Source organism: Trachinotus anak, unplaced genomic scaffold (assembly GCF_046630095.1).
Source record: "Trachinotus anak isolate AG129_WGS33_773 ecotype Australia unplaced genomic scaffold, CSIRO_AGI_Tana_v1 ptg000010l, whole genome shotgun sequence".
NCBI lineage: Eukaryota > Metazoa > Chordata > Actinopteri > Carangiformes > Carangidae > Trachinotus > Trachinotus anak.
The window spans coordinates 15,452,147-15,469,698 of NW_027273861.1; the positions used below are offsets into that span (position 1 = coordinate 15,452,147).

Consider the following 17,552-nt stretch of genomic DNA (forward strand, 5'->3'; position numbering starts at 1 on the left):
ACCCTTGGGCTACAGTCTCATAACAGCCTTGTTGATTTTGCATTTTCTAATTTTATAACTCGAAAACCCAAAGAACTCTGAATCTTGTAGTTACTGCCTCCCCTTTTGACTTACAGTCTCTTACAGTATCCGTTTTTTTTCTGTTCTTCATATTTCCCCTTGGATGAGGTGGCACCCATTTTCCTTTTATTACTATTAATGGCAGTTAATGAGCGATCCACAGGCTGGGAGGCAACTTCAAAGGCCGCTACATGGCCACAGAAGAGTTAATCTCCTTTAAATTGTGCACTGAGAACAGTAGGACATTTCAATATTGAGGAAAACCCCAGGGGCTTAAACTCCTTTTTTATGGCTGTCTTTCATTCTGTTTTACTTCAGTCCACCCTCGAAAGCCTCGTCTCTGTGATAGGAGACCAGGCGTTGACCTGGAGGAAAGAGAGAGAGAAGGAGAGAGAGAGGAAAAATAACAAACCAGAGCACCTCAGGGTCAGACCCCTATAATCCCTCATATATTGACATCCCCTAGGTCTGTAACAGTGGAAAATCTTCAACGCTTTGTGAAGAAATAGATCAGGGAAGAAGTTTGGTTCACTGCTCATTAAGTGTTGGAATGCTGATGTCTCGCTCTGTACATTGCTGAAGTTTTTTTGAAGCCCTGTTTAGTTTGTGTGTTTTCCCCAGAAATTCAACCCCCACCAAGGGTCTGGCCTGTTCTTGCTTATGCTGCTCTCTCCTTCGTTTCCATATCCTCTGTTTTCCGCTCCCACTCCTCCTCCTACTTCCTCCTCTTCTCAACATAAAGTTGTTTTGCTTTCCCTCCCACTGATCTCCTGTTCCTTTCCCACCGTCCTGTCTTCCCTCCTCCTAACCGCCATTCCTCTCACTCCCTTCACACTTTCTCTCTAAAGCCAACCTTCACGTTTCAGTTTCTGGAAATGTCCCAAAGAACCCACTGCTTCTGTATTTCTTCCCTCTCTGTTTTATTTTTATCTTCTGTCTTTGGCTGGCCATTAATTCTACCTACATAAATATCTCTCGTCTGCTTGCCCACCTGTTTGTCTGTCTCTCTGCCCCCCCCCACATGCCATCTGGTAATGTGGTTGGAGGTGTGCTCTGCTCTTCATCCATCAGAGATTCAAACCCCAGCTGTCATCTCCCTGGTGACAGCCCGGGGTTACTACAGATGCTGTCTGGTGAGGAGGAGACGCAGGTCATCTCTTTCACGCAGGAGGAACTTGAGAAGTTCATCAGAGTTGACACTTAATTTCCTGCTGCAGCACTGTTCAAAAACTGTTCAGTCATGTTAACTTGTACTGCTTTTGTTTTGCTGCAGCACTAAAACTAATTAGCTAATCCATAGAAAATGTATTGACAACGATTCTGATAATAGGTTAATTGTTTAAAGGTATAGTTCTACTCTTTTCGTTGTCCCAAGAAGTTGCCTGGCATGTAACTCCATGAAAAATGTTAAATTGCTGCTTTTTTTGCATTGGTTTTTGCATGAATTAAGCAAACAAAATATAATGTATAGATTAGTGAGCTTTAGAGGTGCTGGTAGGTGGATATGGAGGACAGCCAGGCTAGCTGTTTGCCCCCTTCTTTATATGTATCTTCTGACTCAAGAAAATGAATAGGCATATTTCCCAAAAACTGTCTTCAAGTCACTCAACAAGCAAAAAATGTAAAACAGTTGCTTCTTCTAGCCTCTCAAATCTGTGACAGAAAAATGACAGTTTTAGCTAGTAAAAGTCATCATGTTTTAAGAAAAATAACCAAAATTAAGATGGAGCAACATTGGTTTATACATGATGGTCACTTTACTTGCCATGAGGCGTACCACTCAGCCTGTGAAAACAGTTGTAAAATATCTTCTGTGGCTCTGGAAGCAGCTTTGAAAAGTTTGAAAAAAATAATCCAGAAGATGCCATCAGGACATTTCTTAAGCTACCGATGTTCTGTGTGCTATAAACAGGGCATATGACATCTAAAACAGGCAGAGAAGAACAAATAAACAGGTGAACTGCATTATGAGCAAGATGTAGAATCCAGTGTTTTTGAAGCTTGACTCATAGTAGTGACTTTAAATCAGAATAGCTCAGCCTCTGCTACCGGTTTTTGACTTAAAAAATAAATTATTTTTTTTACTGTCCCTAACAAGTTCCTCAACTTCATGAAGGTGCAAAACTAAATCCCTGGGGTACCCCCTTTAAAGGTGTGTTAAGTTGTTGTCTAATTTTTCTACTCCTGGGTCAGCATCTGAAAACATAGGGTAATCTAGCGTTACCTTAAACAGTCATAAATTATATCCTGGGGGCAGCAATTGTCTAGACTAAGGAGATGTGATCCCTGCGGCAAATTACTTTACCATGAGCATCTGGATCACGCTTTTTCCCAATTTACCAAGCTGTGGTCCCTCAGTTCTTAGTCATGCCATCAGCAAATGCAAACAACTAACCACCAGCACAGATGACCGCAGATATAGCCGTTATTATACACTCTGAAAGGTCGCTAAGGATGTCATTACTACAACCACATAGTTGGAATCCCTTCAGCTTGTTAAACAGCTTTGTGCTGTGTCTTGGGGTATTTCTCGTGAGTGCACATAATGATTTATGCACAATTCTTTATAGTACATGGATCTGGGCTTTGGGATTGTTGCATGTATGGATTTTTACACCATTTCCAAATAAACTGCGCTATAAGTGGGTGTGTAATTATTCATGGATGATAAATAATGAAACTGAAGTCCACTTTGCATTCGCTTGTAAGGCAGCTGCAGACTTCAGTGCTACATCTTGTTTATGTGTGTGTTTGTGCGTGTGTGAGCAGAGTCAGTCATCTTTAGATGTGGTTAAGCCATTTCCTCAGAGGAAAAATTTGTGGCTAACCTGTCAGGCCAGTCAAGCACTCCATACACTGTTATGACTCTTACATCTGTCAGACAGGGTCAGAGTTCACTGCAGGCTCTCCACCAGTAAGAATCAGAGCTGACTTAGAGGGGCGGGCAGTGATGTGGAGCAGCGCTGGATATTTGCCAGAGAACAGCACAGCCAGGCATGGAATTTGGGAGAAAGGAGGATTTTATACATCCTGTCTTTTCAACTTTAAATTCACCCTTGAATGAAAACAAAATGCTCCTCCTCATGTTGTAGGCCCCTTGCATTTCCTTTCCCGCCTCCCCTCTCTGAAAATACCTCCATCCATCACTCGAGGAGGCTTTGTATGAAAGTTTGTTGTGTTTATTCTGAAAGCAGAGGCCATGCAGGTCTTGGGCAGCTCAGAAAATAACTCATAACTGTGTATATTTGTTTAGGGGTTTTACTGAAATATGTTTGGGAGGTCTGGCTGAGTAGTGAGTTTGTTTGTTCTTTCTTTTGTCTCTGTCAGGCCCAATGTGTGTGGCTCTCGCTTCCATTCATACTGCTGTCCAGGCTGGAAGACTCTGCCGGGAGGCAACCAGTGTATTGTTCGTAAGTCCCTCCATCCTTAAATCCTCGATATCACAAAGCCCAGTGGAAAAGATAATAAACAGACGTGGGATAAATCTGCTCATATCATTATCTTAAAAAATGAATGAACCAATTAAATTTACTCTCCTCTCCTCTCCTCTCCTCTCCTCTCTTCTCCTCTCCTCTCCTCTCCTCTCCTCTCCTCTCCTCTCCTCTCTGCTCCTCTCTGCTCCTCTCCTCTCCAGCAATTTGCAGGAATTCATGTGGTGATGGCTTCTGTTCAAGACCCAACATGTGTACCTGCTCAAATGGCCAGCTCTCTCCCAGCTGTGGAGCAGGAGCAGGAGGTCAGTAGTGCCACTCATGACACACACACACATACAGTAACTTTATCTTTTTCTAACATCAAACCCCATCATGATGTGGTAACAAACAAACACAATTAGAGTCGGGGAATAGCTGTTTATCTGCATTCGATCCATTAAGTCACATTCATCTGACAGTTTTGCCCAAAGTAAAAAACATTTTTTCCCCCACGTACACAAATCAGGAGCAGCAGTGTCTTGCTCAAGGATAGTTTGACATTGATTTTTGGGAATCAAATCATAATCGCTGCTAAAGCTGAAACAATTAGTCAGTTATTCTACGTCTACACTATTGGCAGGAACAATTTTGATAACTTATTTATTGTTCAAGTAATTTTTCAAGTAGAAATGCCAAACAGTCTCCAGCCACCCCTTTTCTTTGTTTTATGTATATAGTAAATTTGATATTTTCAGGTTGTGGAGAGTTGTTTGGATAAAACAAGACACTCAATCAAGACAATCCCAGCTGACTCTGGGGTGAGGGCAGGGTACATCTGGGCTGACACATAGAGACAAACAACACACACTCACACACCTATGGGCAATTTAGAGTTACCAACCAACTTGAACTGTGGGAGGGAGCCACAGTACCTGGAGGGAACCCACGCAGACACGGGGAGAACATGCAAACTCCACACAGAAAGGCCCCAGGCCGGGGTTGGAGATCCAGGGTTCAAACCCAGAACCTTCTTGTTGTGAGGCGACAGCGCTAACCACTGCACCACCGTGCCAACCTAACTGATAAGATTGCCAGATTAATTGATAATGCAAATTATCAATACTTGCAGCCCTAAACCCAGTTCCCTTTCTGGCGTAGAGTTAGATGGGAAGATTTATGCTACTGTCATATCTGTCCACTAAATATGAAACCACAGCCAGGAGCTGGTTAACTTACCCCAGCATAGTCCAAAGATGACTAGAGTCTGCCTACCACCACCTCTAAATTCGCTATTTGCCAGGCAACTGCTCCCAGCCAAAAAATAGTGCGGCACACAAACCCCATATACGGACGCTTTAAGGGTACTAGTAGTCACAGTTTGATTACCTTGGATAGAGCCAAGTTATTTGCTTCCCCCTGTTTCCAGTCTCTGTGCTAAGCTAAGCTTTGGCCTAATCGGCACCATATCTGATTCCTTACTCTGCACAAGGATTGGCAGAATAAACCAGTAGATCATTGTTGTAATGTGAAGCAGTGTATTCCCATTATTCTCCCAAATAGCCTCGAGCTGTACTTCACTTCACTGTGCGATCCCGCTAAGTGGCCCAAACTGCTGACCAAACGATGTTGCCTGTTACACTGAACAGTTTCAGCTCCTACTTATTCAATTGCTCTGCTATTTTCCAAAGGTAATGGTTCCACCCTTCTCTCATGGGAGCCAGAATAGTACTGTAGCCAGTGTAATAGTAGTGTATAGAGTCCCAGGCCTGCGCTACAGCCTGCAGGTCACAGGGTTTGTCAGGATTAAAGCAGAGAGTCTGGCTGCCCCAGCTGAGTCTGCTGGGCTTAGTTACAGACCACTCAGGATGTGTGTGTGTGTGTGTGTTTGTGTGTGTGTGCATTTAGAGTGGAGGTGTTTCACTGCACATGCAGAGTATGTGAAATCTTGTTTGTCTTAGAGGGGTTTACTGAAATGTGTGCAGGGTTTAAATATGAAGTTAATATGTGCAGGACATGCTGAAAACATTGTCGTTAAGCAGCACTTAGGGAGCATGCAAAGTGTGTGTCAATGTGTGTATTAAGTAGCATGCAATGTGTGCAGCTTCACTGCTTTAATAGGCCAAAGTCAGCTCGTCAGTCACGCCTAGCCCCTGCCAGACCCCTTTCACATGCTCACATTCCATTAAGCCTGCTAACACACACATCTTCACTCACACTTCACTCACACCACTGTACACAGATATATTGTATGTAGAAACTCGCACCCTTATTAAACAAACAGAAAAAAATACGTGCATGCACGCACACACACAGTGAGCATCAGTTGGCTGTGACCCAGAGGTGTAAAACGGGATCTGTTCCAGACATAAGTAAGGACGACCCTTAGAGGAAGGGCACAGAGGGTGGGGTGAAGAAAAACAGCCTCTGACCTGTATGGCAGGATACGCACAGATCTCCTGCAGAGTCAGTGCTTTGGCAAGAGCTATGAAGTCATGATCCTGAGAGACAGGAACGCCGTGAAAAAGTGAAGTGATAAATTGGAGAGAGAGCTTAGCAGAGCTGGGCCAAACTGATTGTCACACTTAGTCATTCTCAGCTTTCCTCAGCTGGGATTTATGGTGGCTTTTCAACAAGGTTACAGGCAGTGGAGAGGCAGGAAGTGAAGCTACTGAGATGCTGTATGAACAGTTCATTAGCAGTTTTGAACAACTGTTAGAGTGGTGTTTATCACCTGGAAAGAACTTCCTCTGGCCTCTTTGTCAGATAAGTGAATGTCAGAGGTCAAATAGCTTTATGACCTGAGATAAACAAATACTTCATCAGTGTAACTGAATGCTGTTGAATGACCTTGTGTAACCATTGAGGTCACTTTATCTGGAAATGCTTTGCCATCTCCTCAATCAAATATATGTTTTTTAATACAAGTTATAATCCTTCTATAAGAAGTAACTGTTACTTTGCTCGCTAGCTTACTGTATGTTTAACTGCTTCTGAACTACTCAGACTATTGCAGTGGGATGTTTCCAATTATCTTTGCTGTATTTGGTCATAAAGCTTTGATTTGAAGTCCCACTGAGCCACACTCACTGTTTTAGGTGTGTTCAACAAATTACTAAGTTGAAAATAATTTTCGCAACATTATCTGTCCCTGATGCTTTAGGCCATGCCAAGAGCAGGCAAACACCCCTCGTCATAGATCTTGTCTTCCCAAATGTGCTAACTCCAAAATTCAGATTTTGGAGAGAGTCCACCACTTAATAGGATAATTCAGTGCAGTTGGAAATAAATTGTAGCTCTATAGAGATCCGTTTGGAAATGCCAATTTCCTCTGCCTTAATTACACAGCCTGATTTTAGCACCCTGGTTCACTGGGTTATAGATAGCATCTTTATGTCTTGCGTCTTGCCTGTGGAATGCAGAGGTTTAAATAAATCAGCTACAGATTTGTGATTTTCTACGTTATCCACATGTCTGTGATTACTGTTGAATCCACACAGATGGTTGTCCATGATTTTTTTTTATGACTCTTCCTGGAGTCTTTGTTGTTTTCCAATGAACAATATAAGCACGTGTTTCTGTTGATGGCCTGGCAGACCTGTAGAAATTTACACCAAAGGAAATTTTTGCGAAGCCAAGGTGGCTTTGTAACTGCGTAATTCACATTTAATGTGAACTGGGTGTTCAGTGCTTTGCCCTAATGCCAATAACGAGAGCTCTTATAGGATGAAGATGAAACGTTGGTTCTGTACCATAACCACAGATTCCATAATTATAGGTATAGCCCTCTATACTGCAGGTCACTCAGGTGTTATATACTATAAATGATAGGGGTCTAGTGCTGTCTTCATGACTGCACATGCATGAGGAAATAAACCCAACAGTCACCGCTCTCAGAGGGTGAAGCCAATAAGAAATAGAAGCTAGAGATACATGTCACTTCCCAGATGACAAGGGTTAGTGTTGTAAGTCACCCTTGAAAGAAACAAGCTGACAGTTTAGAGCAGAGCAGCTGTGCAGAGGATCGTATAGGGTCATCTTTATAACCTTGTCCTCCCATAACCATAATTACGAAATCATTACCACGGATGTTCTCGCCCTAATGCTGAGAAACAGCTGTCTTCAGACTGACAGGCTTCCACTGGCTATTGACTAGGAACAGTGGTGAGTGCTGGGAAAACAGGGAGGGCCTTTTTAATTAGAAGCCATGCTGCTCCACTTCATGAAAAACAAGGTGCAGGAATCTGAATTTCCGAAAATGGAAAGAAATCTTTGCATTTGGATTTCAACCGACTTTGACAGCATCTCATGCAGCTTTGTTTCATTACATCGCCCATCCATGCTGAAACTGCAGCTGACTTGTCCCTGGTCCCTGGGGTGTGTGTGTGTGCGTGCGTGTGTGTGTAAATCAGGACAAAACACAGCTATAAAGCTCCTCAGTTTTCCATCAGACACACATGCAACCATACACACACACACACACACACACACACCCACACACACACACACAAACATTCAACACACAAGCCTGGACTTCCTGTGTTTCGCAGCCTCTCGTAAAAAACACCCAGATGTGAGCAGCTCACCGACAACACTACCAGAATACAGAGGTGCATTGTGGTGCCTCTAAAGCAACACCCAACTCCTTTTGCTCAGTGTCTGGAAGACTCACACACACACACACACACACACACACACACACACATGCACATCCCCCCATTCTGCTGCTCTGCACGTGCAGCTTTCCAGGCACAGGTCAATGGGGCAAACCATCTCCCTCCACCTGCGGGGGATGGAGTGCCATGAGGAGGGGGAAGAAGAAAGTTTGCCAGTGAGATCATCTTCTTCTGTCTCCAAATGTGCTTGTTTGCTTCCTTCTTGGCCTCCTCCTCCTCTTCCTCCTCATTCTCCAATCTAGTCCCCGTTACAGAGAAAACAAATTACATGAACTTAGTCTCTCATAAATCCCCAATATATCTCCATCTTTCCAGCACCTGTCCCATCATCCTCTATTCCTGAGGGCAAAGGGTTCAGTGGACAGAGAGGCTCTCACCACAATGTCTCTTTTCCAATCAACCATAGCCAAACTCTTTCACCATACTTCCTTGACCTATTTAGAAATATGTTTTTGTGGGGAGTGGGACTCGTTGAAAAATGGATGAGCTTACCCAAGTTGCCCTCAGCTTTGGGGGAGTCTGGGTTACAGCACGCTGGAACGGTTTTCTCCAAGGTTTGTTCCACAGTCGGGAAAACTGTAATCACTCACTGCAATCATTATTCATGTTTCACATCACTGCTCCTTTTGTTGGCGTGAGAGAAGAAAAGCGAGTCAAAAGAGTGTACAGCGTTAACCTCATGTCTTGAACAGAGCTGGGGTTGAAACCTGAGAAGAAGACGTGACCGAGCTCCCATGAGAGTGAATGAGAAGAAGAGAAAGAGACAGCACACTAGTACACTAACCTATAAACCCAGCCTACCCCAGAGTCCCAAACTATTTGCTTTAATTTATTACCACATGTTGCCATGAGATGCAATCCAGACAAAAAGCAGTTTCTGCCAAATCTGTACATAGAGTCTGCCAAGTGTTGCACATGAGAAAGTTAACTGGAATTTTTTTCTAGACTTTAGATACATTGAATATATGGAGAAATGAAAGCTTTGTTGACAATTTCAGTGAATTACGCCTCTGTCTTGCATCTACTGAAACTTAGGAAGACAGGATCCGCATCCAAGATATGTGCTTTGACTCATGTAACTGAAGTCTGCGCTGTGTAAGCTGCCAGTAAGGTGGCATGGGTGATCAAAATGAAAAGCTACCTTAGAGTATATTCACTCACCATGACTCACACAAGTCATATTTAGTGTGTTTGGGTCCAGTCAGAATAAGTGGGTGGATTATAGTGGCTGAAATGCCTCCTGTTGGCAAGTGTGCAAACTCAGAAAGTCTCATTAGACAAACTCAGCTACGGGGAAGCTCAGTCATTTCCCCTCTGCTGCACAGCTCTGCATGCCAGAAATGATAAAGAGAGAGAGAGACATAAACAGGCAGATGGAGAGAGAGGAAATGAATGTTGAACTTGCGATTAAGATATAGACAGAAGAGCATGAAAGGCACTGAGAGAATAGGGAAAAGTGGAGGAAGGAAGAAAAATAGAAGCACAGGGTAAAGGGCAATAAAATATCCACTTGGGCCTGGGGGAAAGTAAAAAGAAGACGCAAGGAAACAGTCAGAGAATAGAGTCAGCTAACATCAAGCACTGTAGGTGTCTTCTTTCATCTGTAAGGTAAAAAGCTGGGTCAGTACAAAACTACCTGTTGGAGAGGAAGTCCAATTAGTTTCTCTTATGGAAGCTGGAGCTACGTGGTTAAGACTGTCAGCTTGGTCTTGGACTCTGGCAAAGCAGTCTGCCAGCCAGGAAGGTCCTGCCTCATAATTCATAGCTTAGTTATAATAGCTGATACCATTGCAACACTTCTGGTCTGGTTGTCCACTATTCAAAATTACATCCTTTCTTTTTCTTAGAGTTTCTCCTATGTGCATCCTACTATGTTTGGATTACCCCCCCTTACACAGTTTCCCTCTCTTCTCAGCAAATTCCTGAATGACTGACTGACTTTAGCGTACAGCTGGCTCGACTGATTGCCTTCCCCCAGCCTGCTTGATTGGCTTTGGTTTTGTGGCCTGGGGCCCTTTGAGCCTTTTCTGCTGATCTAAAGCTTACAAAGAAACACCAGCACTGTGCAAACCCAGCTGAAGTGTAAAGAGCATCTTAATGTGTTAAAGTGACCATAGTTATTTAATGCTCAGATGTTTGGAAACAACTGTTAGTGTGCTTTTTGAATCAGTAATAATTTAATGAAGAAACCTGTTGTAACCAGTCAATCAGTTGATACACACTCTCATTTCTTTAAAAAAAAATCCGGGTTTGGTTGATAATGTCAGGTTGTAAATGACAAAACCTTTTGAATGCTCAAAGTTCCTCTTTTCATTTTATCCTGTGGTAATGCTGCAGCTTGTGTTATTTGATAAATCAGGGGATGTGAAGGTCTGATGTTCATTTTTAAAGTGCACCTATTCTTGTCTTTCCTTCTCTGTGCCCTTTCCACTTCACACCCCATCATCATTTCTCCCCTTCTCTCTTCCTTGTCTCCTACAGTTCAGTCCTGTAACGTCAGGTGTATGAATGGAGGGAGCTGCGCAGAGGACTCCTGCTCCTGCCCGAAGGGCTACACAGGCAGCCACTGTGGACAGCGTGAGTGAAAGCTGCTGCAACACACATGGGTCTTAATGTGTGTGTATGTGGGGTTGGTTGCATTGGGTCACCTGGTACAATGTCTAGTCGGAAAGACCAAAAGTCTAAAGAGAGATGAAAGGGTGATGGAGTTTCTGCAAATTGTTCTCACTTTGATAAATCCTGTTCTCATTTCCGTCTGTATAGCACTACATTCAGACCTTTTGTTTACTTTTTGAAAATGTAGCCATCTTTTTTGGGTCAAAGAAAAGTTTAAAGTGAGATATGAAGTGAAGAGAGTTGATGTTATTGTATAAAGAACTGATGTCATCAGTGAATATCCTCATGTGTTTGTAATACACATATACAATGCAGTATGTGTTTATCTGTCAGTAATTCTGAGATGAAGTCATTTGAAGCATAATGAAAGACCTCTGTCCGTGTGTTTGTCTGTGAAAAAGAAAGAGAAAGAGATGGAGTGTGCTAAGTTGGTAAATTCCCCGTGATTCACTCTCCTTTCCCGTCTCTTGTAGCTGTGTGTGAGAACGGCTGCCAGAACGGTGGGCGCTGCATTGGGCCCAACAGATGTGCCTGTGTCTACGGTTTCACTGGTCCGCAGTGCGAGAGAGGTGAGAGCTCATCCTCATTTCTATGTTGATACCGCACTGTGTTCCATACACTTATGTATACCTCCTTTCTTCTCAGTTTGTACGGCTATGAAAGAGGCTTGTTGGTGGCTAGACGATCAGCCCATTTGTGAACAAACCCACAGTTGTACCACACCTTTTGGGGAAAAAAAACAAAGGCAAACATAATAACAGTTATAAAAAGTGTCTATTTTAAATTGCCCTATGGTCTGGCACACTGACTTCCTGGTTCAACTCTGACCTGCCATGTGTACCATAGTTGAGCACACAAAGTTTTTGTGCAATGAAGGATTATAATGGACATTTTGGGAATGCTTTCTTGATCACATGGTCAAGAGAGGGGTAAGGGGATTTATTTACAACCTGTGCGACCATCTGATGGCTTGTGCCCCTTGTCTGGATTGATTCTCAGCAACTACTGTAAGACAATGGGTATTAATGGCAAAAACTATGAAAATAACAGAGCTCCTGTAAATGTAACTCTACCGTGTGTAATGTGACTGAAATAGCTTTTATCTAGCTTGAAAGTCAAGCCAGCCAACATCTGATCGGCTAGACGATGGACAAGAAACAGCCAGATTGGAGTGGTGGTGGATCGTGTTGTGACTGCCTTTTATCAATACACTCCCCACCCACATATATACAAGTGTTAAGGAAAATATCGTTCCAGGAAGGCTTTGATGTGGCCATGCTGTTCCTATCAGTCCAGACGTACTCTGTTAATTCATTAGTTCAGCGCTTAGTGAGCAGGCTCTGCTAACGTAGATGACCTCATACAGTTAGCTCAGACAGACAGTGGGTGTTCGCCTCCTGAGCTTTGAACAGAAGCCTGTGGTATGTGTGTGGTGGGAAGTGATGGCAGGGTGTTGGAAGTAGGTGGTACAGACCCATGGTAGATGAAAATATGTCTCAATCAGTGGCTGCTTACCTCAGTTCACCTTTTCAGAGGAAGAGAGAAACTTTTACACCTTCAGATTTTTTCTCTTAACAGTCTCACCTTTTCTTGGCCCTCACCTTCCACCTCCCTGCTCCCCCTCCCCCTTTCCTCCCCCCTGCTGTTACCTAAACTGAGGTAGAGGAAAGTTCTTGGCCTGTAATTTCACTCACCTCATTCATCTCATCCTGTCTTCCACATTCCTTTTTTCTACTGACTTATATGGATATACGCTTGTGTAACAGCCTCAAAAACTCACCCTGTTTTATTCAGATACCATCTTCCCAACTCACCCCTAATCTTCCTCTATTCAGTCTTCCTCTGTCATGTTCTCTTCTTTTCTTCTCTTTAAATTTAACTTTATCTATCACTTAAAGGTACTATATGTGAGACTTCCTGTGGAAAACTATAGGCTCAGCATCAGCAGGGTATTCAATTCATGGAAGGATACTCATCATACAAAGTTAGTCAAACTATAGTCTTGCTATCTCCACACTTTCAAGTGCTGTGCCAGCACCGGAGAGTCAAATACAGTCTATAGTCTCAAATGTAGTTTATAGCCAAAATATAGTGGCAGTGTTACTTCAGTTACGTCACCTATCAACATTTTGGAGGTTAGTGTTATGTTATGTTATGTTATGTTATGTTATGTTATGTTATGTTATGTTATGTTATGTTATGTTATGTTATGTTATGTTATGTTATGTTATGTTATGTTATGTTATGTTATGTTACATTGCTGTTTTGGCTGATGCCCAAGATACTTGCTTGTGCCCACCTATGGAGTCCAAACACATGCACTAGCCAGAGCAACAAGATGCTGACTCCAGTTTACTTAATGGCCACTGGTGTCGTCAATAACAAGAGTTTTCTGAGTGTTACATATAACCTTTAATCAAGTTCTGTATACATTTCTTCTTCTCACTCTCCGGCCCTCAATGTATTTCTCCATGAAACTCCAGGGTCTTGTTTTCTTGGAAAATAAAACTTTTGGGGGGTTGAGTTTGTCAGCGGCAGCCTTAAAGACATCTGGCAATAAATACCCCACCCCCCCACCCCCACAGGACTGACAGAATAGGCTTTCTTTGTGGAGTGGTCATGGACATTTCCTGATGAGGAGTGGAGCAAGGTAGGGAGAGAGTGAGAGAGAGAGATGCAGGGAGGAGGGAGGAAGAAGGGAGGGATAGGGTGAAAATGAAAATGGACTCCCCAGCTGTATACACAAAGCCTTTTGGGGGAAGTACAAACAGTCTCCATGTTGGAGGAGTGGGCTAGACTTGCAGGTAGTCACAGGAGAAACACTTATAAAATCTTTGTTTGTGTTTGTTTTTGGTGCCAAATGTTCTCAAGAGAGAAAGAGGAGAGGGGGTTGATTGTCACATTAACTGCATAATTCATAGGGGATCATGTTAGTGACAACAGGCATAAAAAATGATCCAAATGTTGATTATGAACATTGTATTTAATCAGCAACAGTATATTTATTTTCACGTAACTTGTTACTGCATTTTTAGTAAACAGGTCACTAAGGAAATTTAAACATTTCACTTTCCATTGGCCAGAAAATAGCTTAGAGGAACCGTTAGTCCCTCATCCACACACCCAAAACCTCAAATTTAGACACTCATTAATTTTGATAAATGACTAGTAGATTTCTTTAATATTGAGTTTGGCCCAAAAAGGCTGGAGACTCCCTGGTGCAATCTGCGGTGTGCTTACGACTGTCGTATATTGTGGTTTTTAGTTTGTGTAAGCGAGGCCATGAGTCAATAGATTTACTGAGTGATTCAGTGAGAGGACTGCTGAGGAGCTGCAAAGGCAGTGAAAGTCGATCAGTATGGGTGAACTGGGTGCGCACGATGAAGTCATGGGAAACCCCTTGCATGTCGGGAGCGTGTGTGTATGTGCATTTATGTGTGAACAGCTTATGTGTGTCTGAGGCTTGCTGACTTTAGTCTAGGGTTGGCATGAGAGTTAGAGTTAGTCATTCCCTGTTAAATCAAAAACATTAAGCACCATCTCGGCCATGAGTACTCAGTCATCACTGATTTGTTTTAGTATGTGTGCATGCATAGATACCTACACCTATACCTTTATACGAGCTTGTTTTTAGCCATGGTAGCAGTGCATCTAGAGGGACGTAATGTTGGTCTGTTTCCCACTTGGTCAGGTGGTCAGCTGCTTTAGTCCAGGCTCAAATATCTTAACCACTATTGGATAGATTGCAATGATATTGGGTATAGTCATTCATGCCAGGATGAATCCTCTTGTGTTAAGTTGAGTGTTAATATGTGTGAGTTGGACATGCGTGTACAAGGACTGGTGCTGAAGTGTGTTTGCAGAGCCTCGCGCCAGTAATACTTGGTCCAGTCTGTCTCAGAGGACTATACAGCCTCTGTGATCAGTTCCAATTCCAGCCTGTGGCACAGTCCAGACCAAATAAACTGTTAATCGCAGAGGAGCAATTTTGCCCCCTAGCAGGCGGTGACGTCAAGGGCATTTTGAGGTGCTGGAAATGTAGGAAGTTGTGCTATTTCTGTTCTATTGACTCTGGATAAGAGTGGTCTGAACATGGCTGGAAAGGAAGGCTGTGCTGGTAGATGGGTGGGACTCAGGGGGCAGGCGCAGGTCACCCTGTGGAAAATATCTCCAATGACAATTTAGTTTGAGTCAGCCAGTTCAGAGCCTTGCTAAATTTGATCTACAGCAAGTCTATAAATTATATACTAATGCAACATGATGTTGCCTTATAATGGAGACCCCATGACTGTATTTCCATGTAAGATAAACAATGAACCCTATTGAGTGACAGAGGAGCAAATAGAGGAGCAACCAGAGGTGGCTGAGAGAAATTTAAAACCCAGCAAGAGAGTGTATGTCTGAAAATGTGTTGCTCTGGACTCTGCCAATATAATGAGCCCAATGCTTCATCCAAGCACTGTTTATGACTGTATTTTCTGAATTAAATCATCATGGTATGTATTAAGTGTAATTAGGAATGTCACATTTCACAAGCAGTTTTTAGTGTCTGTTTTCATGGGGGCACTAAATTTTGATGATCCACCTCATAAACAAAAAGTTGAGGAAATTATTCACCAATGCCCAGGCCAAATTTAAAGGCACTGGTTTGTTCAAATCAGCATTGGATTAGCCTCACAGGATGGTTAGACGGCTGTCTCTGATCTGGCCGTATGAAAAATGGACTGATTTACTCTCACCGCACTACAAAGACTTTCCCTTCACTGAATAAGTAACATGTCCCATGAGTGGTAGTTGTTGATGGAGCCTGGAGCCCACTTGACCCGACTTTGTTTTTGCCTGGCCATGTCTGCATTCAATAGAGTCTGCATTATTGTTCCACTGCTGGACAGTATTGTGTCGGGAAGTTTCCCAAAGCAGACGAAAATAGCTGTAGAAGTCAAGATAGATTTGACAGCACAATCGGTGAGACATAGTAACAATGACAGAGGAACTGCTGGATCGACAACTTGATGCCACAACAAATGACATCACACTTTCACCAAGTATATATATTGTGTATTAGTAGATTAAAAGTGCCTGACAATTATTGATACTATTCTATGTGGTTCTTTCCTTGTAGTCATTTGTGTTCTGTGTAGTTAACAGTTAGCTAGAGGTTTCAGGCTTTCAGATCTGGGTAGATTGCAGAGGGCTTATCTCTCCCATTGCCATTCTCCCACAGTTATTGGCCCTTGCAAGTGCGTGTGTGTATTTGTGCTATGTTAAACATTTAGTCACGTTTGGCTGGCTGCTTTTGGTGTGGAAGAAATGAAAGGAGCAGACTCCTTGAGGAATGATTAGGTCTAAAGGAAAAGAAAGATTTCAAGCCTGTTGATAATGGCGCTGATAAGACTAACAGAGACCGCTACGGTTTGCCAAGATGGAGATAAACCTCCCAAACACACACATACACACACACAGACATGCAAACAAACAAGCCCACACATTTGAATCATTTATTTATATCCCCATCAGCAGCAGGACATAAGGCCACAAACAACACAATGCAATCAGAAATTCCACAAGACCCGCCAGACATATGCTCAGTCTGCACACACACACCAGACATGAACACATGCACATGTACACATACACACACACACACACACACACTCACACACACACACAGACACACACACAAACTCACACAGATCCAGAGGCTTGTGTGTGCATATATTTCTTCTCTTTATTCATTTGACTTGTTGACCTCTTGTCAGAGGAAAGTATGTATAAATGATAATGGGTTCATTTTCATGTAATCAACTCATATTTCAAGTTTCTTATCTTCCCAGACCTCCACGCCTCCTGGGAGTTTTATAAATACTTCAGCAGTTATTAATGAGTCCGAAATGGGCTTTTTCCTCTTCTCTCGAAATCATTTCTCTTTTCCTCCTAGTGGTCAGGTCAGTGCCCTGTCCCGTCTCTCCGATCCCACAGCTGGACAGGGTTGATGGGAAAAATTTTTTCTAGAGGGCTTTGCGTTCCAGACAGGATTAAATGTTTTCCTACTATAGCCTTTACAGTATTTTTTCTTCCTACAATCCAGCTCTTATCAGAGCAAATAGTAATAGGCTTTGGTGATGGATCACATTTTTCTGCGATTTCAGATTCTTATATGGTTGGCTTGAAAACAGAACATCATCATATGTGAAGAGTCAGATCCCATTAACTTCACCTGAAATGAATGGCTGGCTAATCTATGTGGACTGATCTAGGTGAAAGGTTATAAGTGCATCAGCCGCTTTAAGCAATCTGTGAGTTCCTGTAAGGTTTTATTAGAGGTGCTGATGTTTATAAAATAAAAGCTTTATAAACCCATAAAGCTGAGGAGACTCAATTAAGTTGAACACAAAGTGGGCAAGTTCTTATTATTGGAAGAAAAGGACTTCATTCATTGTGAGGTATGCTGGATGTTTTACATAGCTTGGAGGTTATGAATGAAACCAGAGATATCTGGATGAGAGACAGAGGCTGCTAACGGTGGATTTAGGAGTACAGAGTGAAAAGAGGATCTGGTGAATGTTCTTGATCTACTGAGCAATTTGAACACTAATTAGACAAAATTGCTTCCCAATGTTGTCAGCCGGACGGAGTCAGGATGCTGGATTGTGCTCTTGTCCTAATTTGCCCGCGCCCATGATCACATGCGTCCACTGAATTTGCATCTATAACATACAGATGTGCATACCGTCGTGCTCAGACGTGTGTTAACTCCTTGACTGAAGACTACACGCATGAAATGTTTTAT

At 42.7% G+C, this 17,552-nt stretch overlaps 1 protein-coding gene across 1 annotated transcript in view; it reads left to right on the plus strand.

The window, feature by feature from the left end:
• Positions 1–17,552, plus strand: part of fbn2b (fibrillin 2b) — a 65,667-nt gene that overhangs the window by 9,192 nt on the left and 38,923 nt on the right. The window contains exons 3-6 of the mRNA XM_071487873.1: positions 3,388–3,470; positions 3,695–3,796; positions 10,628–10,723; positions 11,236–11,331. Of these exons, the coding sequence (XP_071343974.1) occupies positions 3,388–3,470; positions 3,695–3,796; positions 10,628–10,723; positions 11,236–11,331 (377 nt within the window). The remainder of the gene's footprint in view (positions 1–3,387; positions 3,471–3,694; positions 3,797–10,627; positions 10,724–11,235; positions 11,332–17,552) is intronic.